Source organism: Chiloscyllium plagiosum, chromosome 11 (genome assembly GCF_004010195.1).
Source record: "Chiloscyllium plagiosum isolate BGI_BamShark_2017 chromosome 11, ASM401019v2, whole genome shotgun sequence".
Lineage (NCBI taxonomy): Eukaryota > Metazoa > Chordata > Chondrichthyes > Orectolobiformes > Hemiscylliidae > Chiloscyllium > Chiloscyllium plagiosum.
Window position 1 is genome coordinate 86441835 of NC_057720.1, and position 26471 is coordinate 86468305.

At 42.0% G+C, this 26471-nt stretch overlaps 1 protein-coding gene across 2 annotated transcripts in view; it reads left to right on the plus strand.

Moving 5' to 3' along the window:
* The window catches only part of LOC122554652 (pappalysin-2-like), a 404730-nt gene that overhangs the window by 98957 nt on the left and 279302 nt on the right, over positions 1–26471 (plus strand). For both annotated transcript variants that reach the window (XR_006313051.1, XM_043700014.1), the window contains exon 4: positions 7437–7730. Coding sequence is in view for 1 of the 2 variants with exons in the window: in XM_043700014.1 (XP_043555949.1) it covers positions 7437–7730 (294 nt within the window). In the remaining variant the exon portion in view is untranslated. The remainder of the gene's footprint in view (positions 1–7436; positions 7731–26471) is intronic.

Consider the following 26471-nt stretch of genomic DNA (forward strand, 5'->3'; position numbering starts at 1 on the left):
CCACTGTTGGAATATTGCGTGCAATTCTGGTTTCCTTCCTATCGGAAAGATGTTGTGAAACTTGAAAGGGTTCAGAAAAGATTTACAAGTATGTTGCCAGGGTTAGAGGATTTGAGCTGTAGGGAGAGATTGAATCGGCTGGGGCTGTTTCCCTGGAGCGTCGGAAGCTGAGGGGTGACCTTATAGAGGTTTACACAATTGTGAGGAGCATGGATAGGATAAATAGACAAAGTCTTTTCCCTGGGGTCGGGGAGTCCAGAACTAGGAGGGCATAGGTTGAGGGTGAGAGGGGAAAGATATAAAAGGGACCTAAGGGGCAACTTTTTCATGTGGGATGTTGAGAGTTTGTGACTGGGCAAAAACTTGGCGAATTGAGTTAGTGTAGGAAAGTAAGAGGCCATGTACTTTAGTATATTTCAAAATGCAATGTATCATTTCAATGGAAAGAAACACCAAAAGAGTATAGCACCAATGGATCTTGTGCATAAAACATAAAAGGTTAGTGCGCAACAAGTAATTAGGAAGCCAGGTGGAATTTTGTCCTTTATTGCTGGGGCATTGGAATTTAAAAATAGGGAAGTCTTGTTACACCTATATGAGGTGGTTTGTGAAACTGCATCTGGAGTGTTGTATACATTTTAATCCCAATTTTTTAAGAAATTACACACTTGTATTGGAGGATGTTCTAGAGAGATTCACTTGACTAATTCCAAGGGTTGAGGGGTTGACTTATCAAGAATGGCTGAACAGGTTAGCTTTCAGTCATTAGAGTTCCGAAGTTATTGAAACATATGAGATTCTGATGGGGTCTGACACGGTAGATCTCGGAGTGATGTTTCGACTAGAGTAGTTATCATGAACTAGGAGATGAAGGTACAGAAGAAGCAGACACGTATTTACAACTGAGATCTGAAGGAATTTCTTCTCTCAGAAGATAGTGGGTGTCTAGAATTCTTTATGTCAGAGGGTTGTGGAAGCTGGATCACTGGAGGTATTTCAGGAAAGGTCAGTGTTTGAAATGTCGGGGAATTTTAACAATGTTGAGCTGGCACGTTTGAGGAGTGTGACCTGGGGCAGATCAGCCATGATCTTGTTGAATGGATAGGCAGAGTAGAGGCCTCTTCCTGCTCCTGTTTCTTACGTTCAATGGCAAATTCCATCTGCTCCATCACCCACAGTGTACACTATTTGAAAAAGTGTTTTTCTTGTTCACCTTTGAGCACAGCCATGTTTTGCAATGGAATTGGACAGACACCAGCCAGATAGATGTGTCTGGCTTGAGCCAGATATCTATAAATCGTTAACTATTATTTAAGCAGTTCAGTCTGTTCTGTTCCCTTTTGCAAAGTGCTCAGCTCAGAACGACGGTGTATTGTATGTTGTACGTTGGAATGATTGGCTACATTAGCACAACTACCAAAAGCACGAGGGTTATGTTTTGTCCAGGCTCTTCCACTTCACTCTTGAAGCCTGTGTGAGAGGTGAGAATTAACAATGTCTTTAATTCATGACTAAACTGGGAGTGCAGCTGACTAACGGGTGAAGGTGGAATTCATTGCAGCTTTTCTGATTCTTCCATATGTCTCACTCCAAAGCCACTCCAACTCTCACATCTTTATTAGATGCAATAGGCTGTGCTCATCATTTCTTTGAACTCTCCTATAGTGCCGCTGAGTTCCCAAGATACTGCATTTGCTTCTCACCAAGCTGAAAACAACACTGTTAGCATCACTCCCTCACCCCTTTACAGCATTTCATCTCATTTTATAATCTTTAATCCCAACAATTTGCCTTCATCTACCTGGTCATCTTACATCCTTCAGAGCCCTGAGCTGTGCTGGCTCTAGCCTGGAAAAAGTCCAAGTGAAAAGATAGGCTGCCCCTCAATTTTTTTGAATCTCTGAAAGAAATGGTGTCTGCTTTAGAAAACATTGGCTTGCGTTAACAAAACTGGGAAAGCGCTTTCCCTTCATCTGACTTGGCCAGGGCTTGTGTCTTAATATTAACTAGAATATAAATGTAATAAAAGGATATCGTGTGGTGGAAGGAATTGAAGGACTTAGTTTAGTGAGACAACTACAATCTGCCTATTCCTAGTAAAGTTTCTTGTTGGCAGTCGGGTAACCAATAAACTTCCCATTGTGAGTCTGTCCAAGAACGTTGTCCTTGTTACAGACACTAGCACTGTGTTCTTGCCAGTTTAGTTAATGACTCTTCTCTCTTTCATGCATAACAGCAAGGTGAACCTTTTCAGAGTTTTACTTTAAGTACTCACGATTGTATTCTTACCCTTGCCTTTCCAGAGGGAGACCTTCCAGAATTTCAATAGTGGTGTAAAAGTTCTTTTATTGAGTACGTGCAGTTTCATTGCACAACGGGCCAGGAGAGTTTTCAACTCTGTGAAGGTCTCTCTGTGTCCATATCTGTTAATTAGTTTGACGGATAGTTTTCCCACTTTATTAAAGCACAGATGTCAATCTGTACATAAGCTTCTTTGATGCTGTGGAATTGCTTATGTTTCTGTGAAGAGACTATACAATGAGGGGAAGGGAATGGTGCTTCCTGTCAATAAGGCAAGGTGCAGTGTTGTTTAACACAGTAGCCAATTTGCACAAAGGATGGTCCCAGAGACAGCAGTGAGGTAAATCATTTGTCTTGGGAGTCATTTGAGGGATAAATATGGGAAATAAGTGGAAGAGTTTTCTTTATCTTTGAACATGAGGAGCGGAAATGACCTAGTGATATTATCACTGGTCTATTAATCCAGACACAAAAAGTGTGGCACTGGAAAAGCACAGCAGGTCACGCACCATCCGAGGAGCCAGAGACCTAGGTAATGTTTTGAGGGCACGGACTCAAAATCTGCCACAGCAGAAGGTGGAATTTTACTTTGATTTTTTATTTTTAAAATCTGGAATTAACAGTCTAATGATGACCATGAATTCATTGTCATTGTTGGGAAAGCCTATCTGAAGGAATAAAAAAATCAATACCGTTCACATCAGTTGAAAGTGTACATTTGGGCCATTGGCTAATGTCTTAACCAAAAGACAGCACCTCTGACAATACAGCATTCCCGGATTAGCCCACTGAGGTGTTATTACAGCCAAGGTTCCTTCATTTGATACGGTTCTAGATGGGATATCCCAAATCGTTTAGATGAGGAAGGTCCCTTTGGTTTTACACCCAGCCCCTCGGCTGGTTGCACCAAGTTTAACTTAAAAAAGATCCCTTTCCTTATGAAAACTTTCATTCCAGACCCAAATGGATTTGTGTTCTAAAAGGATCCAATTTAACCTGCATTTTTCTGTCAAATAAGAAGAGTGAGTTCATTAATTAGCAAGCACGTGAAAAAATGGTATCACTACACACATACACAATGTAGAAATAAAACATTAGCCCAAAACAAATGGGAGAAAGAAGAACAGATCAATCTTGGAATGAGAGTCTCAGAGCCATACCGCATGGAAACAGACCGTTCGGTCCAACCAGTCCATGACGATAATGATCCCAAACTAAACTAGTCCCACCTGCCTTCACTTGGCATATATCCTTCCAACATTTCTTATTCATGAACTTATCCAAACTTTTAAACATTGTAAGTGTAACTGCATCCAATACTTCCTCTGAAAGTTCATTGTACACACGAACCACTCTCTGTGTAAGAACATTGTCCTTTTTAAATCTTTCTCTTCTCACCTTAAAAGATATCACCTAGCCTTGAAATCCCCCACCCTAGAGAAAATACCCCTGCCATTCACCTTATCTATACCCCTCATCATTTTAGAAACCCGTATAAGGTCACCCCTTAAACTCCTATGCTCTAGTGGGAAAAAAAATCCCAACCTATCCAGCCTCTCCCTATAACTCAAATCTTCCATTTCTGGCAACATCATGGTGAAATAGTTTCTGAACCCTCTCCAGCTTGATAATTTTTTTAAAAAGGCGCATTTCGTTTTGCATTTTTTAAATGTTAAAGATCCAAAACATAATCAAAATAAAAAGCTTAAAACTACTGAAATGTAATAACTATAATCAAGTCGGCAGTATTGTTTGTGAAGAGAGATTAAACAGTCTTGTTCCCATTACTGGCTGGCACTGGTAGTGTTGATGTTGTCAGTTGAGCAATCAATTTCAAGTTTTGCGATTTGGCGGAAATTCTATTCTAGTTCTGTTCAATCGTGACTGAATTCCAGCATTCAAGGTGAGAGAGAAAGTTTATCCCTTATTTTACCTGTAATGCAGAGGTTTTTAAAATGGCTGTTCCCAAAGCTTACAACAATTCAGTCCATGCATTGGGATGTCTGATCAACAGCACACACAGTTTAGACTTGCAGTTAGTTAATTCATTTTTTTTGTATGTTCCTGACAGGTAAAACTGACTTGCTTGCAATGGGTGATTTTCTGCTGAAAGGGGATAGTCAACCTGCCATTATCTCTTCTTGTTATTTCTCTCCCTCATTGAAGTTACCCTCACAGTTTACAATTACAACATTCCATGGGCTTCCCTCAGGATCTTGCCAGGCAGTCTCTGAATTTACACTTCACAGTTCTCTTTTTTTTTTCAAACCAGAAGTAACAAAATACATATGGATTTTTCAGGATTCTGATCCACCATTGTAACATCATTGTGTCAACCTAGATATGTGTTTTCGTCTTAGGAGTTTAGCTGAACCTGAGGTGAGAATGTCCCCATTGAACCAAGACTCACACTTGGGATGGTTTTGCTGGCTCTGCAACAGCAGGGGCAGGAATAGGATCCAAATTTCCTTTTCCCAAGAAAAAAACCCCAGCAACCATGTATTAGAATATGTCAGTGATGTCCTACGAAGCCAGTAGGAGGTTAATGCAGTTCAAAATGAAACAATTGAGCAATGAAGAGGTGGCAGAAGGTGTTGGAAATGTGGTCAAGGGTGCAGCAAAACTAACAATATGTAAAGAACTCCTTTGGGCTTTAAAGTTGTGCCCCTTATTATCTCAGGATGGGAATGCAGTTGAGACCATTTGAGTTCTCTGTGCTTTTTGATGGACTAAACATCCCCAGCTACCATGTGGTCTTGACGACAAGACTGACTGTGAAACAACTAGTAGTAATGAACTCCAAGTAACAGCCATTAATTTGTCACTTTGAAGATGCTGAGAACCGTTGCTGTTAGAGATTTAATTGAATAATGGAATGGAAGTAATGTTATCTCCCTACCCCAGTATCTCCTGTAAGGGCTCCCATGGATAAGATCGATGCATGGTTGTTGAAGCTATTGTTCTACTCTGTTAAATTCAATTTTCATTACATAGGCACATTCTAGTCTCATTTTGTGTCATATTTCACAAACAGGTTAAGAAGTATATTCAGTAATTGCTGATGTGAATTTGAGGTTTGTCAACCCATGCTTTATGATATTGGAGCAAGGGTAGGCCAATCAGCCCATCGAGTCTGCTGTGCTGTTCGATGCAATCATGGAAGATCTGATAGAACATAGAACAGTACAGCATAGGAACAGGCCCTTCGGCCCACAGTGTTGTGCCAAACATGACGCTAAGTTAAACTAACCTCTTTTGCCTGTCCTTGGTTCGTGTCCCTCCATTCCTTGCGTTTTCATGTGCTTTTCTAAAAGTGCCTAAATACTCCTATTGCATCTGCCTCCACCACTGCCCTGGCAGTGTGTTCCAAACTCCTACCATTCTCTGTGTAAAAAAACTTACCTTGCACATCTCCTTTAATAATCTTTACTTTCATTTTCCTGCCTTTTTTGGGTAACCCTCGATTCCTTTACTGATTAAAATCTCTCTGTCTCAGCCTTCAATCTACTTCATGGCCCAACCTCGACATCCCTCTGGTGTAAAACAAAGTCCACCGATTCACCACCCATACAGAGAAGCAATTCCTCCTCATCTCTGTCCTAAATGGGCACCCCCTCATTCTGAGATTGCAGCCTCTGGTCCTAGACTCTCTCACAAGGAGTAACAACCTCTCAGAATCTAACTTGTTAAGCCCCCTAAAAACCTTGCATATTTTACTGAGATTTCCCCTCATGCTCCTAAAGTCTGTTGAATACAAGCCTAACTTTCTTAGCTACTTCTTGTAAGAATATCCCTCCGTACCCAGGATCTGCCAGTGAACCCTCTTTGGACAGGCTGCAATGCCAGTATCTTTCCTTAGATAACCAGACTAAAACTGTTCAGTCTTCTAAGTGTAGTCTAGCCAGTATCTTCTATAATTTTAGGAAGATTTCCCTATTTTAATACTGTATTTCCTTTAAACTAAAGACTGACATTCCATTTGCCGTCCCTTTAATTGCTGAACTTGTACGCTAACTTTTTATGATTTATGCACAAGAATCTTCAAATCTTTCTGTGCTGCAGCTTTCTGCAAGTCTTTCTCCATCTCAGTAATATTGTGCTCCTGTATTCCTCCTGCCAAACCTTACATTTTGCTACATATTGCTATTATTCTTTGTATCGTCCTCACCACTTGCCATGCCTTCTACTTTTATGTCATCCAGATAGCACATTCTTTTCCCCTTTCCATATCATTCATATATTTATTGCAAATAATTGTATCCCTAACACTGATCCCTGTTGCATTCATTGTGTTATAGGTTGCAATGCTAAAACTGACCCCCTTATCCCAATCTTTGTCTTCTATGACAAAGAGATGCAGAGTTCCGAAAGAAACTGAGCAAGTCTAGCAGCATCTGTGATGAAAGAAACATTAAAGGTTTTGAGCCCAACATAATGCACCTTTAGAATTGGCCATTGATTCCTGACTGTCTTTTCTGCATGTCCATCTTGTACAGTGTGAAACTTCATGACTTTGGCTCTTGGAGAGACCCAATTTATCAGTTGGTTTGTACCCCTTTCTATTTGCTGCTTCTGACCTGAAGACAGTGGCTTCTATAGAATACAATTCTGGTCTCCGACATCCCTCTGATACCTGACTTCATTGGCCGAACTTAATGTGTCGACGTCATCAGTCAGTATCAGTGGATCTCAGAACCCAGGCAGCGATTGCAATGGAAGCCCGCACTCAGTTGATGTCAATACGTACATCCTTTCAAGTTGGGAAATATGACTTTTCTGTTTCCCCACTTCTCACCACAGCATGGCCTGCATTTTTACTGCTCACACCCAATTACCACTGCCGTCGGCTGGCATTTTAAAATAAGCACAAAGAGGATAAAATCTGGGATCATCATTCACTGTACGACTTATTAACACACTGTACAGGGCACTGGATTGATGCTGGGCACTCTACATCAATAGGAGACCATTCTCTAATCAATCCTTGGTGGTACTTTGATCTGTCAGCAGACAGTGTTCCAGTTTTGCCATCTGATCTGCTGCCCATTGGATGTCCAGAAGTTTCAAATGTGTTGGGCGAGTGTTCAGTCATTCAGGCCACCAGACCAGGCTGACATCTCTGTGTTTATTTCTAGGTGGGGTTGTCCTGAACCCATCCTACTATGGGAGACCTGGCCACACCAACACCATGATCCACGAGCTGGGCCATATACTGGGCTTGTACCACGTTTTCAAAGGAGTGAGCGAGAAGGAGTCATGTGACGACCCGTGCAGGGAGACCGTGCCTTCGATGGAGACCGGGGACCTGTGCGCCGACACCGCACCAACCCCTAAGAGCAAACTCTGTCGGGATCCCGACCCTGTAAATGACACGTGTGGGCAAATGCAATACTATGACACGCCGTTTGACAACTACATGAGCTACACAGGTATGGGCTCCTCATTCAGTTCTTTCAAACATGAATAACTGAATCCAGAAAAAAAAATGCACGCAAGTTCATTAAAAAAAAACTTTTCTCACACCTTCTCCAAAATCCAAAGTCTCTTAAAATGTTAACAGTATTGAACAAAAGTTCGGGAAATTTCATTAATTATTAGTCAGCCTTAAAGTGTTGAAATGACCGGATTAGTTTCACTTTCACTCAGGATAGAGCAGAAATCTCTTCAGTAATTCAGTGATGGAGAAGTAGTAATGGGGAACAAAGAACTAGCAGAGCAATGAAAAGGTACACTGCATAAGTTTTCACAGTGGAAGACGCCAGCAGCAAACCAGAATCTCAAGAGTGTCGGGGGCAGAAGTGAGTGTAGTGGCCATCACTAAGGAGAAGGTGCTAGGGAAGCTAAAGGTTTGAATCACCTGGAACAGATGGACTACACCCCGAGTTCTGAAGAAGATAGCTGAGCAGATTGTGGAGGCTTTGGTGATGATCTTCTAACAATCACTGGAGTCAGGAGTGTCCCAGAGGACTAGAAAGTAGCTAATGTAACACCCCTGTCTAGTAACGAAGGGAGACAGAAGACAGAAAATTATAGGTTTGTGAGCCTGAATTCGATCATTGGTAAGATTTTGCAGTCCATTATTAGGGATGAGATTGCAGAGTACTTGGAAGTGCACAGTAAAATAGCGCTGAGTCAGCATGGCTATGTCAAGGGGAGTCATGCCTGACAAATGTGTTAGAATCCTTTGAGGAGGTAATGAGCAAATTAGACAAAGGAGCGCTAGTGGATGTGATCTATTTGAATTTCCAGAAGGTCTTTGACAAGGTATCATATAGGAGGCTAAGCAAGAACCCATGGTGTTAGGGGAAAATTCTGGCATGGTTAAAGGATTGGCTGACTGGCGGAAGGCAGAAATTAGGGATAAAGAAGGTCTTTCCTAAGACAGCAGCCGGTGACCAGTCAAGCTCCACAGGAGTCAGTTGTCACAGCTATTCACTAATGATCTGAACAAAGGAACTGAGGGCATTGTTGTTCAGTTTGGAGATGACAGAAAGATAGACGGAAGGAGGTAGTGAAGAGTAAGTGGGAGGCTACAGAAGGACTTAGACAGGCTAGGAGAGTGGGCAAAGAATTGGCAGATGGAATACAGAGCGGAGAAGTGTGGGATTATACACTTTGGTCAGAAGAATAGAGGTGTAGACTATTTTCTAATTGGGGAAAGGCTGCAGAAATATCAAGCTCAAAAGGAACTTTGAACTTCTCATTCAGGATTCCCTTAAGGCTTATTTGGCAGTTAGGAAGGCAAATGCGATGTTAGCATTCACTTCAAGAGGTCTAGAATACAAAAACAGAGACGTTGTTTGGTGGAGGCGATTTGCAGGTAATGGGATGGTTGGGAAATGGGAGGCCTTTAAGAATGAGGTAATGAGAGTTCAGAGACAGTATGTTACTGTTAGAGTGAAGGGCAAGGCTGTTAGGTGTAGGGAATGCTGGATGATGAGAGAAATTGAGGCTCTGGTCAAGAAAAAGAAGGAAGCATTTGTCAGATATATATCAGCTGGGATTGAATGAATCCCTAGAAGAGTATTGGGGCAATAGGATTATACTTAAGACGGAAATAAGGAGGATGAAAAAGGGATATGAAATAGCTTTGGTAAATAAAGTTAAGTAGAATCCAAAGAGATTGTATAAATACGTTAAGGGCAAGAGAGTAACTCGGGGGAGAATGTGGCCCCTTAAAGATCGATATCTAAATGTGGAACCATGAGAGGTGGTGTGTATTTCACATCTGTATCGCCTGTGGAGAAGCACATGGAAGCTAGGAACTTAGAGAAATGAATAGTCTTGAAAGAGTTTTTATTACAGAAGAGGAGGTGCTGGAGGTCTTAAAAACGCATAAAGGTAAGTAAATCCCTGGGACTTGATCAAGTGTTTCCAAGAGCTTTGTGGGAAGCTAGAGAAGTGATTGCTGGGTCCCCCCTGAGATATGTGTAGCCATGAGTGAGATGCCCAAAGACTGGAGGCTGGCTAATGTGGTGCCACTATTTAAGTAAGGCTGTAAGGAAAAGCCAGGGAACCATAATCCAGTGAGTCTGATGTCAGTGGTGGGAAAGCTGTTGGAGGGGATTCTGAGGGACAGGAAATACATGTATTTGGAAAGGCAAGGACTGATTACGCATAGTCAGCATGGCTTTGTGCATGGGAAATCATGTCTCACAAACTTGATTGAGTTTTTGAAGGAGTAACAATGAAGATTGATGAAGGTATACCTGGTTTATATGGACATCAGTAAGGCGTTCAACAAGGTTCCGCATGGTAGACTGGGTTAACGATGTTAGATCACATGGGATCCGGGGGAGCTAGCCAATTGGATAGAAAATTGGCTTGAAGGTAAGAGACAGAGAGTCGTGGTGGAGGGTTGTTATATGAATGATTTGGTTGTGAATGCAGGGGGTATGGCTAGTAAGTTTACCGATGCCACCAACGTAGGTGGTGTAGTGGACAGTCAAAATTTATCTCCGAGCACAATGGGACATTGATCAGTTGGACCAATCGGCAAAGGAGTAGCAGGTGGAGTTTAATTTTGGTAAATGTGACGTGTTGGATTTTGAAAAGGCAAATCAGGGCAGGACAGATACAGTTAATGGCAGGGCCTTGGGGAGTGTTGCCGAACAAACAGACTTATGGGAACAGGTGCGTAGTTCCTTGAAAGTGGAGTCACAGGTAGACAGGGTGGCGAAGGAGGTGTTTGGCAAGCTTGCATTTATTGGTCAGTGCATTGAATATTGGAGTTGGAATATCATGTTGCGGTTGTACAGGAATTTGAAATATTGTGTACAATTCTGGTCTCCCTGCTATAAGCAGGATGTTGTTAAACTTGAGAGGGAGCAGAAAGGATTTACAAGATGCTGCCAGGACTGCAGGGTTCGCGTTATAGGGAGGGGATGAATAAACTGGGGCTTTTTTCTCTGCAGCGTTGGAAACTGAGGGGTGAACTTATAAAATCATGAGGGGCATGGATAGGGTGAATAGCCAAGGTCTTTTTCTGAGGGTAGGTAAGTTCAAAACTACAGGGCATAGTTTTAAGGTGAGAGGGGAAAGATTTAAAAGGGACCTCAACTTTTTCATGCAGAGGGTGGTGCGTGTATGGATTGAGCTGCCAGAGGAAGTGGTGGAGGCTGGTACAATTACAACATTTAAAAGGCATCTGGATGGGTATATGAATAGGAAGGGTTTAGAGCGAAATGAGTCAAGTTGCCAAGTGCTGGCAAATGGGAGTAGATGTGATTAGGATGTCTGGTCAGCATGGATAAGTTGGACTGAAGGGTCTGTTTCTGTGCTGTATGACTCTATGACTATATGTATTGCTGAGGCTCTGGTCAGACTGTATTTGGAATGTTGTGAGCACTAGGAAGAATGTGCTATCATTTGGGGTGGGTTGGGGGGGAGCAGATCCGGGGATTTACAAGAATAATCCCAGGAGTGGCTGAGGACTGTGAGTCTGTACTCTGTGAAGTTTAGAAGGATTGGGGTGGGGGGTATCTGTTTGAAACTTACAGAATACTGAGAGGCCTGGATAGAGTGGATGTGGAGAAGACATTTCCACTTGTAGGAGACACTAGGACCCAAGGGCACTGCCTCAGAGTGAGGGGACAACCCTTTAGAACTGAGATGAGGAGGAATGTCTTCAGCCAGAGGGTGGCGAATCTGTGGAACTCAATGTTGCAGAAGTGAGTATACAGAAACCTGGTCCATGTTTTCTGCCAACCTGGGTCTATAAGACTTGCCTGTAAGTCAGGGAATTCTGTGGACTTTGAAAAAATCTTCAACTTTTGTGGTGACTCAGGGAATAGAGAGGGCTGATTTCCAGTGTGTGACTCAACTGAAGGGCAGCACCATTACCTGGAAATTTTTCCCCTTCAAGCATTTGTCCAATTCTATTATGTATGTCGTTGTTGGAACCACTCCAACGTAGCTTTTCAGGCGCCGTATTTCAGGCCACAACATGCTGCGTTAAAGTAATAACATTTCCTCATGTCATCTCTTTTGCAAATCACTTGAACTTCTGTTTCCCAAGTTACTGACCTCTTGAAATTCCTCCATTTCAATTTTGGAAGTGAGTGTCTCTTTTTAATAAAGCCTTATGTTGACTAATAAATTGGGGACTAACATTTTTCAAGTAAGATTGCTAATGCAAATGGACTCTTGATCCATTCTGCCTGATTTCCACTCCAATGTACTTCTGAGCCCTATAGTGTGTGACTTCCAATTTTGAATTCTGCTTTAAGCCAATTTATAACAATGTTTTCAAATTCACCACTCCCAAAAATCATCTATGTATATCATAAAGACGCTTCAAAGCTACCTTTTGTGATGCCAGGGTCTGCTTGTAACAGGGACAGCTTAATTTTGATAAGGCAAACCTTAATGCTCTTGACACAGTTTTTAAGCCACATACGTGTGTGTTTAAATTCTACAGTGTGCCCCACTGTGTTCAGTGCCTTTTTTATAGGATGAAGAAACACTTCCATCCTTAGCCGATCATCCTGCAAAAATGAAGCTTTAATATCAGTTCGACTAACGTCAACAAATCTACACATTTGTTGCTAACAACCCAAAGAAAAACTCTAAATTGCCGTTAGTGAACCTACTCATATCTTAATCCTCAGTTTTTCATCAAATCCTTGTGCCACTAGCTCCACATTAGTCTTACATTCCTATCAGAGGATGTCTTTTTGGTGTAACTCCACCTATGTGATGGGGCTGTCTGTCCCCTGTCTTGCACCCCTGTGTGCAGCATGCATTCCTGTCAGCTTTGTAGTTCTTGAGGTTTGGCAAGACAGTTTCATTAACTTGTCTTCTACATTGTACACATTCAGTAAGACTTCATGATCACAAGGGCTTCTGCCCTGGCGTGTGCTTTATTTCTCGACCTTGTTAAACTGCGCCCCCTACTGCTACTGTTTGACCATCTCTTCTGATTTATAGGAATACTTTCAATGACCTGAGGTCTCTTCTTGGGGCAATTTCACTCTCAGACCCACTCTTTCAACTTCCCTGGCATTTTTTGTTTGACCTTCCATCTTTGTACTTTATGTTTCCAATGCATGGACCTAATCTTGCCTCTCATCCAGCTTTTATGCTTTCCAATGACCTTCCCTGCTCTATTTCTAACAGCTGCATTTCTCTAGTTGTATTTGACTAGTCACATTACTTAGGACACACCTTTGGCAGTTGTCCTGCTGAGACTACTGACCCCATATCGACCATCAGAACTCATCTGTCCGTCATCAGACAAACTGTCAATTGAGGCAGTTGGATTTAGGAATGGAAAGTACCTGACTTCTCACTATTTTCTATTACTCCTTTAGACTCTTTGTGGTGGCACGGTGGCTCAGTGGTTAGCACTGCTGCCTCACAGCATCAGAGGGCTGGGTTGAATTCCGGCCTTGGGTGACTGTGGGAGTTTGCACATTCTCCATGTGTCTGCAAGGGGTTCTCCCCACAGTCCAAAGATGTGCAGGGAAGGTGGATCGGCCAGGCTAAATTGTCCCGTAGTGTTCGAGGATGTTCAGGCTAAGTGGATTAGCCATGCGAAATATGGGTTAGGATCTGGGTGAGATGCTCTTCAGAAGGTCGGTGCAGACTTGATGGGACAAATGGCCTCTTCCTGCACTGTAGGGATTCTATGAACCTGTGAATGTATAATCCATAGCAGGCAATCTTGATGATCCAAACATAGTGGTTCCCATGCTGTAGAATTATTATTTTTTCATCTTTACCACAAACCACCCCTGGGATTCTCCTTACTTTAATCTCTTCTCAGAAAACATATCTCCCAGATTGACCTGGTGTTAGCGAGTTTTGAGAAGATTTGTAGCTCAGGTTGAAGTTCTGGATGTAGGTTTGCTCACTGGGCTGGAAGATTCATTTTCAGATGTTTCGTCACCATACTAATAACATTTTCAGTGAGCCTCTGGAAGAAGCACTGCTGACGATTCTTGCTTTCTATTTATATGTGTGGGTTCCTTTGGGTTGGTCATGTCACATCTTGTAGTGATGTCATTTCCTATGGTGATGTCATTTCCGGTTCTTTTTCTCAGCAGATGGTAAATCAGGTCCAAGTCAGTGTGTTTGTTGATAGAGTTTGGGTTGAAACTGGTGTCCGATGGGCTTAACTTATAGCTCGAGGTTCACCAAATACTTTCTGAGACTTCAGCTTTAAGGAAAGACTTTTCACCTGTATGCAGTACATTCAAATTCTCTGAAAAAGTGGAGCTAATTGTAATCCCTTCTGAAACTGGATACTGATCACTTATTATTGATGGAACTTTAGGATTCCCACCAAAAGCTAACAATATTGACTATAATTTTCTATCATCTGCCGTGAATTCTTAGCATGTACCACCCACATTAGTGCAGATGATAATTTGCAGTTTGGCTGATCTGAAAACATGTTGTGACCTATTTTGTCTATGATATGGTGCCTCTCATGTTCTCCATTGCTAAAAGGGCTTTCTGCTGCTGTATTCACAGCATCCATGTTCATACTCCCACCCAGATTTCTGAATGAATTGTTGTCAAAAAGCCCAATTATCAATAAAAAGTTTTACCAGTGGTCCAACTCATGTTTCCCATTACTTTATCCAAACTTTCTTTTTACCTTTATTATGTATTATTGCTGAGTGACGAAATCTGATTGCCAAATCTACAAAATGTAAAAGGAAAATGTTTTGCTCTTTATCCTCTTCCTTTAAACCCACAGCCACTACCTCATTGAAATCCATTGCTGAGGTACTATAACTCTTGATGGTTCTTTACAAATTTCACATCTCTCTTCTATGAATTTATTGTACTCAACATTCTTTATTCCTGCGCCCTTTGCTAAAAGTTTTAATCTCTTAGAAGAATGATGAGCAAATTGCCAATGTAATTGAAACAGAACTAACCTTTTGATTTCTAAATCTCTACACCCTGATGTCAATACCTTTTCTTTAATATCTTTGGTGGAAAACTTGTGTTCCATTAAATGAATGTAATTGTGTTTTGATTATATAAATTACAAAATCACAGATTTTCCAAACACAATAGCTTCCATATCCGGGGCCACCTGCACTCTCTTCATAGATTGTCTACTGAATAACAAGCTATTTCATTGGACACTAAATCTATGCCAATAAAATTATCGATTCACCACAACTCTCTGCTTTCCATCTTTTAGCCAATTTTATTGCCATTCTGTCCCTTCCCCTTTAATCCCACGACCTTTAATTCTGCAAATTCACATATATTATGTGCTACGAAAACTGAAAATGTTGGAAATACTCAGTGGGTCAGACAGTATCTGTGGAGAGATGATCAAAGTTAGTATTTCAGATCGATGGCCTTTCATCAAAATTGGGTCATCAACTGTTGGCTTCTTTTCCCTTTCCCGGCAGAGGTTGCCTGAACATTCCCACTATTTCTGCTTTCATTTCTGATTGCCAACATTCTCAGTATTCTGTTTTTCTGTCATGTGGTGTATTGTCTAATGTCTTTTGGCCATTCGAATACACCAGTCGAACACCCCTCTGCATTCGTTCAAAGAATGTTACTGAGTGAGTCAAGTATAAGCTGCTGTTAACATATTGGTGCTGATTTTCCTCCCGTTAGTCCATACCTTTTTAAATGCCAACTAATTTTATCCCGGGCTGTTATCTCTGCAAGTTTTAGAATCATGCTAACAGTTGCGGCATTTATCCCTTTCCCACAGTTTTAAATAGGCATTTAGTACCTGCAACCTGCAGTATTGTGATGGTAATTGTAAGATTCTGTACTGGTACTCTTAAAGTGATGGAATCTTTATAGAGTAGTACAGTCATACAGCATGGGAACAGACCCTTCGGTCCGATCAGTTCATGCTGACCATAATCCCAAACTAAACTAGTTGCAACTGCCTGTGCCTGGCCCATATCCTTCTAAACATTTCTTATTCATGCACTGGTCCAAATGTCGTTTAAACATTATGACTGTACCCACATCCACCATGTCCTCTGGAAGATCGTTCCACACACAAACCATTCTTTGTGTAAAAACAGAATAAAAGAGTCCGTTAGTAGGACTCAGTTTAAAAAAAAGATCATCTGTGTTTTCTTCTGTGATTTTGAGAACTGAAAATGAATCAAAATAGAAATGTTATACTACTGAAATGTAATAACAGTAAGAAATCTAGAAGTAAATCTAGAAATGAGCCTGAATCTCAGAAGCAGTTGCAAAATCCATGCTTCTCTCAGTCTGCCATTTTCAAATTCTTTCTTGGGTTGCTTCCCAGTGTCTGGTTGGAGCCAGAGACCCAAACGTGGAGAACATCACACTTTGTTCACCCCATCTTTCAACTGGGTAGCTGGCCCAAATTGTGTTAAACTAGTGAGTGACTCTCACAATATTTCACTGCCTGAACAGAAGGCAAAAGTAGAAATTAAAGTACTGAATAAGAAATTTGGAGATGTTGAATGAATCACTTGGAGGGATGAGAGAGCAAAATGGATAATTAAGGGGATTATAAATATATTGAAGTGCTCGAGAGAAAAGCTGCACAAGCCTGTGGAAAGTAACAAATATGAAAAGAAGGTAACATTTATTGGAAAAATTGGATAATGATGCAGTGTTGAGAGGCCAGGAAGGAAATGGAGCAAGTTCATTTAGGTTTTTGTCTTGATATAAAGAGGTAGCCATGGTGTTTAGGCACCAGTGCTGGGCTGGGGTGGACAAAGTCAGAAAGTCAAATAATACCAGGTTATAGCTCAACAAGTTTGTTTGAAATCACAAGCTTTCGAAGCACTGCCCCTTTGTCAGGTGAAGTGAGAGAAAAGCACTCAGGCACAGAATTTATAATCAGAGAGATCAAAAGGTCATACAATCCATGTGAGTGCAGTGTCGACAGGCTGAATAATAAATCTCTGCAGGTGATCAGAAGTGTCAGACAGTGTGAGTAAAGTGTCAACAGCTGAATAACAAGCGAACGGATGACTTATAATCCAATTAAATGAGGCAGAGAGATAATTACAAAAATGTATAAATGTGTTGGTGCTGGAGACAAACCAACTGATTGGAATACAGCTGTTTTCCTTTCCCTTCTGCGAAGGTGGGTGGAACAGTGGATGAAGTTTGCAGCACACACTGAAGTCCAAGTGTAGCCAATGGGTGAGGGGAGATGCACTGTGCGCAGTGCTGCCTAACCAATGGTAACTGGTACCATTGGAAAAGCTGAGTGGCGGTGCTGCTGAGGGGGAGAGAACCTGCAGTTATTCAGGAGAGGGTTTTCCTGAGGTATCAACTTGTCATGAGCTGCCCTTTGAGGCTTGTGAGTACACATCTGCTTGAGGTTTCATGCAGACTGTGTCAAAAGTGGGACTATAATGATATTAAAACGTGAACACCACAGTGCACATATTGATTAATTACCTCCCCAAAGAATTCTAGCAGGAGGTTCATGCCTGCCAATTCTGTCAGAATTCTTTGAGAAGATAATGAGCAAGTTGGGCAGAGGAGAGCCAATAGACGTGATCTCCTTGGATTTCCAAAAGGCCTTTGAGAAGGTGCTGCACAGGAGGCTGCTAAATAAGATAAGTGACAATGGTGTTAGGGGCAAGGTACTGGCCTGGATAAAAGATTGGCTGGCTGGCAGAATGCAGAGTCTGGGTAAAGGGGTCTTTTTCAGGATAGCAGCCAGTGACTAGTGGAGTTCTGCAGGGGTCAGTGTTGGGACCACAACTATTCACATTAACGATCTGGACGAAGGAACTGAGGGCATTGTTGCTAAGTTTACAGATGATAAAGATAGAGGGAGGAACAGGTAGGGTTCAGGAGAATGGGAAGGTTGCAGAAGGGCCTGTACAGGCTAGGAGAGTGGGCAAAGAAGTGGCAGATCGAATGCAATGTGGGAAAGTGTAAGGTTGTGGACTTTAGTAGGAAGAATGTAGGCATAGACTGTTTTCTAAATGTGAAAAGGTTTTGGAAATCTGAAGCTCAAAGGAGCTTGGGAAGTTAGGACGGAAAAGGCAATGTTCGCACTCATTTTGAGAGGGCTAGAATATGGGAGAAGACATGTACTGCTGAGGCAATGTAAGGCTCTGGTCAGATTACATTTTGCATATTGTGAGCCCTGTATCTAAGGAAGGATGTACTGGCCTTGGGGTGCGTCCATAAGAGGTTTATAAAAACGATCCCGTGAATGGAGGGCTTGTCATATGAGCAGCAGTTGAGGACTCAGGGTCTGTACTCCGTGGAGTTTAAAAGGATGAGGGGGGATCTGCTTCAAACTTACAGAATACTGAGAGTCCTTGATAGAGTGGCCGCGGAGAAGATATTTCCACTCATAGGCGAGACTACAATCCAAGGGAACAGCCTCAGAGTGAAGGGACAACCCTTTAGAACGAAGATGAGGAGGAATGTCTTCAGCCAAAGAGTGGTGAATTTGTGGAACTCTGACACAGAAGGCTGTTGAGGCCATGTCTTTAAGACAGAGCTAGTTAGGTTCTTGATTAGTAAGGAGATCCAGGTTACGGGGAGAAGGCTGGAAGGTAGAGTTGAGAAATATATCAGCCCTGATCGAATGGTGCAGCAGACCTAATAGACCAAATGACTTACTGCGCCTGTATCTTATGGTCTATTAGAAGGGTTCTGAAATGAGCTGGAATAAATGGGGTATATTTCACTCTAATGAAGAGTTTAAGCTTGGTGTGGTGTGAAAAGAAACTCAAGGGCATTGAAAGGTGCAGGGAAAGAATACATTTGGTTTAATTGATCCTTCAAAAGCTGCCTAACACGAACAAGGCCAAATAGCAGATTTTGTTCAGAAATATATTCTCCGGCCCTCAGATCCATGTCGTGGTCAATCAGACATTCACTGAATCCATCTTGCTTGCAGGTGGAAGATGTTGAATTGCCCACTGTAATCCTAATCTCTTCGTTATTACTGTCTTCAATGGCATCAGGAGTGCTAGTCACAAAGTGTCTGTCTCAGATGTTTCTGAAGGTGTCATGATACTCCTGTTAACAGCTTTCCTGTGTGTGGCTAGTGGACTTTGCCTGAGATTGAGTGTTTTCAGCTGAGAACAGGCAAAGGCTGTTACATTTTAAGCAGTAATCTACCAGCTGTGTTCAAAGAAACTCAAATCGATATACTCATGCAAACACCGCAGACGTTTGGCTAATGTTTCCTCATCCACATTTTAGTGGGAGGTTTTATTAGATGAAAATAAAGGGGTTCAAGACTGTTTTGAAATGACCATTGGAATTCCAGGCAAAATCCTTGAGTGCTGCTGTTATAGCATTTTGGCACTTGTGTTCATGAGTGGGGCAATCGGTACAAGGTGAGATTTCGTTTAAGGACCTGAGTTTCTAAGCTGAAGATGTAAAAGGCATATCAAACAAATGTGGAGCGGCAAGGCTATCATAATATTTCAAGTAAAAGATGTTTGGAAGATGCAAACTCAAAACTTGGAGGGAGTTCCCTTGTTTTGTGTTTGGGGAATATTAAACATAAAGACTGTTAAAGTTATTCTTAATTGATTTGTCACAGTGAATTCCTACATTTTCTTGGGTTGGTGACCTGGCAGGAATGTCACTTTTGATTGCTGATGAAACAGCAAAGGTTAATTCTTCATATTCTTCATATTGAAAACCAGACATGTGTTTAATGAACTGATATAGTGATTGTCTAAGGTCTGCCAGGTAGACCTCATGGAATATGAATTCTCTGACTGGGGCTGTTAATCTGGTCCAATCAGGGAGCCCTGGCTGACACATATAAACAGGAATGTCAGAAGTTCTGTTCACTCTGAGAGCTGGCTCTGACGAAGCCGGATTAGTGTCAAGTACTATGTACATGTAAATAAAAGGGTGACTTGGTGATGGGATACAGGCCTCTGTGGAGTTATTTCACCTTTGAAATGTCATTTTTCATTTTATGTGCTGCGTGGAATACCTTGTGATTTCAGGCTCAATGTTTAGTGTCAAATTTAACTTAGACTTACTTTGAGGTGGCTTCAGAGTTTCTGCAAAACATGAATGTGTTTTAAGAATACACTGGGATAACACCATTCAACTTAAAAAAACTGAAAATGTGGAAGAAATGTCTACTGGTTATAGAATTTTCTCCATTAATCTACAAACCGCAAATACATTAAAATATAGGAATCACTCACAATAGTTGTTCTTGGATTTATGCAAACCTTGTCTTTCTGTTTCCCTCTTTGTTCTTTCATTTTGATTAATGACAATAAATAAACTTGTCAAATATTCAGCATGGTGTTGTGAAAGGGAAATTGTTTAATTATTTGACTAATTTATTGGAGGTTTTTTTTAAGGAAGTGACAAGCAATGTAAATCAAGTGTCTCCTGTGGATGTGCTTTACTAAGATTTCCAGAAGGCATTTGACAAAGTGCCACATCCGAGGTTAATACACATCGTAAGAACTCTTGGTGTAGGAGGTTTCAGCCGGAGACAATCTTGTCTGATTTACTCCATGTCCTTTTTTATTTACTCCCTTCCCTGTCTGAGGTAAGCTGAAAGGTATTCACCAAATCCTGGATCTCGGATTCCAATTTTTGAAATAAACCCACAGTAAAAATAAACACCCCTCATAATTAAACCAAAGGCGAGGTTTACTAACAAAGCATTCAAATGTGGGGAATTTGCTTCACTATTTCATCCACGTGTGCAAACATTGATGAAATGAAGGAGGACAAGAGGGGAGGTAGGTTATAAATTTCATATTTTGTTAAAATCAATTCAGCTGAATTATAACTTCCTGGAGGAATACTGTTAATAAGCTGGGACTTAGCATTTTTCTTCTTGCAGGCAAAGCATTGGCTTCTTTCCATGCAGGACGTAGTGCCAGAGCTGAGATACTAAGGCAGGATGTCATAGAGTCATGCAGCCTGGAAACAGACGCTTCGGTCCAACTCACCCAAGTCTTTTTAAATCTTTCCCTTCTCATCTTAAACCTATGTCCTCTACTTTTGAATTCCAAGGTCTTCAGTAAAAAGACCTTGGCTATTCACCCCATCCACACCCCTAATGATTTTATAAGCCTCTGTAAGTTCACCCCTCAGCATCCAATGGTCCAGGGAAAATAACCCCTGCCCACGCAGCCTCTCCCGATAATTCAAACCCTGCAGTCCCAACAACATCCTTGTAAGTCTTTTCTGCACCCTCTCAAGTTTAACAACATCCTTCCTATAGCAGGAATTGAACACAAAAGTGACCTTTCCAATGTCCTGTACATCCACAACATGACCTCCCAACAATTATACTCAGTGTTCTGACCAATGAAGGCAAGCATGCTAAATGCCTTCTTCACCACCCTGTCCACCTGCGACTCTACTTTTAAGGAACTATGGACCTGCACCCTTTGTTCAGCGACACTCCCCAGGGCCATACCCTCCTGCTATCCTTCTGAAGGAAATGAAGCAACAACTGATTAGAATGGAATAGAAATTTATTGTTATGTGCACTTTTACCTGAAAAGTTTTCTAAGGCGCCCTACCATAGCACCTAAATTAATAACAGAAGTCATACATAATAACTTTAAACAAGTAAATTTAAGACAGTATTCATCACTGTTCAGTTACGGCTGCTGGGCTCAGAGAAAGCCGATTAAGGAATAATGGAATATATGAAAGACGCAGCTGGGTCGGGTCCGCCATGCTGGAACCAGAACACCATTCCAGGCCGTTGGAATACTGGGCCGGAAGCCCCCACCAAAGAAGACCACCGCACTGGGCCAAGACTGCCACTCCTGGACAAGTCCACTTGCCAGTTTGCTGGAATACCTGGACGTCAAAGAAGATGCCCACACACGGAGGAGACCTCCATGCCAGGACAATGCCTTGGAGTAAAAGTACCACACCAGGAGACCACCAGGCCGGGCTGGAACGAGACACCCACACTGGGAGACCACCAGGCCGGGCCGGAACGCGACCCCCACACTGGGAGACCGCCAGGCCGGGCCAGGCCGAGTCCCCACACCAGGAGACAGTAGGTCGGACCGAGCTGAGACCCCCACACTGGGAGACCACCAGGCTGGGCCGTGCTGACACCCTCTCACCGGGTGATGGCGAGGCCGCGCCAAGACCCTCACACCGGGAGACCGCCAGGCTGGGCCGAGACCACTGCACAGCACCATTGGAAGCCACCTTGTTGCTGGGCTAGGTGAAGTCTTCCACTGAATAAGGTTAAAAGAATGTAAGGTGAATCTTGCTAATAACTGTAAGAAACAGAATCATTAAGAAAAAGCAGAGAAAGAAGAAAAAGTAAAAGTGAACAGAGTAATTGAGCTTCTGGAATAACGAGAGCGCACACTACGCCGCTACTCCGTTGCTATCTTGAATATGTCTTCGACTCCCAGAATTGTATATTTAGTTGCGTGACAGGTACAGGCATTTCAGATGCTTCATCATGGTGGGCTAACTGAATGTCATTGCACTGATAATGTAGTTTTACCCTCCCTCGCTCGCTCCATTAGTGTTTCTATTGAGAGGTGCCGAGGTAACTGTAAAAGAATTAGTGTTCATTTTAATATAATGGGTCTTGATGTTGTCCATTGATCAGAGCTGTTTGGAGGTAGATGACTCATCTCCAGCCCTTTGTGTCGGCTTTAGCTGGAAGATCTATACAATGCATTGGGTTCAGAAGTGTGTGGGAATAAAGTCATGTGATCAGCTTTGCCATTGTGAGTCCAGCAAATTTGTCCATTTTTAGAAGAGGTAACATTTAAAACTGGACGTGGAAAAAAAATGATACTGTTTTTCTTTGGGACAAAAGCAGAAATTTCTGGAAAGATGCAGCAGATCTGGCAGCATCCATGGAGGACATTTCGAGGAAGGGTCACTGGATCCGAAACACTAACACTTTTGTTCGCAGATGTTGCCCAACCTGCTGATATTTTCCAGCAATTTCTGTTTTCGTTTCTGATTTTTCAGCCTCTGTGGTTTTTCTGTTTTCTTTGGGATATCTTTTCAGGCCTCTGACCCTGATTGGCATTAGTGGGCTATCTTTGAGCTCACGGAGAATAGGCGTTAGTGGGCTATCTTTGAGCTCACAAAATGTGACAATTGGAATGTCATAGGGATTTATGCAGGGGCCCTCAGTGGTTTACAATTCATATTAATGACTTGGATGAAAGAACCAAACATACGATTGCTAGATTTGCTGATGACTAAAAGACAGTTCGGAAATTAAGCTATGAAAAGGACACAAAGTGTCAGAAAAGGGATATAGATAAATTACTTGAGAGGTAAAAATTTGGCAGATGAAAGATATAGCAAACTAGAAACTGTCCAATTTGTCAGGAAGAGCAGGCAGGCAGCATGAGATTGCTGAACTCTAAGGTCCAGAGGTACTCGGTTATGCTGGTTCATGGATTTAATACACAGGTAGAAGCAAACGATCAGCGAGGCAAATAGAATGTTGTAATTTATTTCAAGGGGAATTGAAATTAAAGGTTGGGATGTTTTGTTATGGTTAATAGGGTATTGGCGAGTATTGTGGATAATTAGAAGTAGTTCAGAGAAAGTTCACTCAACTGATACCTGAGATGATGCGGAGGTGCCGGTGTTGGATGGGTGGCCAAAAATCACACAACACCAGGTTATAGTCCAACAGGTTTATTTGGAAGCATAACCTCTCAGAGTGGTGGTCCTGAAGGACCAGTGGTTCAAAAGCTACTGCTTCCAAAGAATCCTGCTGGACTATAACCTGATACCTGAGATGGTGTGGAGATCTTATGAGAAAAGGTTGCACAGGGTGATTCCTGTATTCATTGGAGGTTAGCACAAAGAGGTGCCATCTCAATGAGATCCTGAAAGAACTTGACATGGTAGATGCAAGAAGGGATTTACTTTTTCCTTGTGTAAGTAACTAAAAGTGGGGGACAGAATTTGAAAATAAGGGATCTTCCATTTAAGATGGAGGTGAGGAGAATTATTTTTTCCTAAAGAATTATAGAATCACTTCAACACAGAAAGAGGCCATTCGGCCCATTGAGTCTGTACTGCCCCGCCCAATCACTGTATTTCCGATGGGTAACCCACCTAGCCTGCATCTCTGGCCAGTTTATCATGGTCAATCCACCTAACCTGCAAGTCTTTGGACCGTGGGAGGAAACCCATGCAGACACTGGGTGAATATGCAAACTCCACACAGACAGTCGCCCGAGGCTGGAATAGAACCCAGATCCCTGGCACTGTGAGGCAGCAGTGCTAACCACTGAGGCATCCTAATCATCAGTCTTTAGATGTCTTGCCTCCAAAGCATTGAATGTTTTTAAGGCAAAGATGGATAGCCTTGTGACTAATGAGAGGGAGTGAAAGGTCATTGTGGCTCAGTGAGATTGTGGAGTTGTTAGTGAGATCAGCCGTAATCCTATTGAATGATGGAGCAAACTGGATTGACCAGATAGCCTACAGCACTGAGTATGACCCTGCATCCAAGGAATGCAGTGGTTCAAAAAGGCAGCTATCCACCAACTTCTCCAGACCAGTTAGGGATGGACAATGCATGTTGGCATTGCCAGTGATGCCCACACCTCTTGCAAGAATAGAATAAAACTTTTGCAGTGAATTGCATGGAATCTGAATACTCCTGTGGGATGATACACATCTTAACTATGTCTGTTTTCAAGTCCTTATTTTCTTCTGGTTTGACTTGCATGAAAAAAAACAGATTTAATTGAAATGATTTCCTTCATATTTACCAGTTTTATTGAGGATCCAATTTCTTTTTGTTTTGTAATATTTCTAGAAGGAGCAGTTGGAAAGCGCTGTGGAAGAAAAACGATGATAAATCAGCGATGATTCTTTAAATACGCAGGTTAATTTTGGTGCTTGTCTAAAAATAGCAGAGACTATAAGAATTTAGAAATAGATCATGCATTGCAACATGGCCAAAATTCCTTTTGACGGTAGCTAAACTAGTTGATGAGAGGCCTGTGCACTTGATGCAATTTACAGGGGTCTTTAGAAAACATTGGATTGAGTTCTACACGCATGATAAACATTAAGATTCGTAGCTTTGATGGTCATTTAGTTGGAAAGAAGACTGTCTTGGCAATGGGAAACTGAAGGTGATGTTAAATGGATAAAGCCTTACAATAGACAGTGGCTTGAAGTTCTGCAGTGTGCATTCTGAACTATTGCTCCTTTGGCTGTTTATTAACAACCAGGGAACATTCTTGTATATCACATAAACATAATAAATGCCAGTGCCAAATTATGCAGCCAGGTGACAATGTTAGAGGAAGTTAACTGCATTCAGAATTCTATGGCCCACACAAACAGATGGACTGATAGATTACAGATGGATTTTAATGTGACCACGTGTACTGTTTGTAGATTTGGGGAGAGAAATAGGTGGTGATTTAGGACACAAAACGATATATTTATCTGCAGTCTTATTTGTGAGGAGTTAATGACTTTTTTTTTTCAATGTTACCTCATACAATTAGCTCTAGGGGAGAATGCCATCTGAATGGACCCAGTATGAAAATGGTTGGCTCCTGTTAACCCCCACTGCTTATAGATTACTGTGCAGTGGGAAATCACACACATGTTCTTTGATAGTTGTGTCCATCAGTGTTTCTATTTTAATCAGCAGCGTGGTGATTATGAAGGGTCTGTGTTGTGCCTTCCTCTGTCTGACCTCAATCTAGAGGAGACTTGCAGTTAGCGCAGCAGTCGGCATACTGATAAGGAATAAATGTTCCCTCTGTCAGCAGTTCCTAGCCTTGTATTTACTTGGACATGTGGAGAAGGACAGAGTAGACTAATCACCTGATGAAGGAGCGTCGCTCCGAAAGCTAGTGTGCTTCCAATTAAACCTTCCTGAAGAAGGGCCCGAAACATCGATTCTCCTGTTCCCTAGATGCTGCCTGACCTGCTGCGCTTTTCCAGCAACACATTTCCATTTCCAATTAAACCTGTTGGACTATAACCTGGTGTAGTGTGATTTTTAACTTAGTACTAGACAGAGTAGAGTCTAATAAAAGCTCTGACTGAGCTGAAAGTATTGATGGGGCAGTGAGACAGAGCTAATATGATACATTCAAATTTCCCCGAACAGATTTTCAAGATATTAACATGATGCCCAAATAAAGTTTTCTTGAGTGTTTTGGAGCTACAGTGGATAGAGAGAATAATTGTAAACTAATTTGATCTGAGTGGAATTTTGCATCTTTGATTCAGCATAATGCAGTCTGGCCTGTCTGATAAGATTACTTAATTACTGTTTTATTCACTGTCTAGCCACTGGGGTGGAGCTTCCCTTTTATACAGTACCATCTATGTTTCAGAGTGAACTCTCCCCACTACAAACCTTGAGATATTGCTGCTTTACGTTAAGAGCGCATTAAGCTTTGGCCCGCATTGTTTCTTGAGGGGTGAACACAAAGTGTAACATTATGCCATCTACCTGATTCCTCAACGGATTGATTAATCATTGGGATATTGACCAAGTGGAGATTGGAATCAGAGACTAATAGAGCTGAAAATGTGTTGCTGGAAAAGTGCAGCAGGTCAGGCAGCATCCAAGGAGCAGGAGAATCGACGTTTCGGGCATGAGCCCTTCTTCAGGAATGAGGAAAGTGTGCCAAGCAGGCTAAGATAAAAGGTAGGGAGGAGGGACTTGGGGGAGGGGCGTTGGAAGTGCGATAGGTGGAAGGAGGTTAAGGTGAGGGTGATAGGCCGGAGTG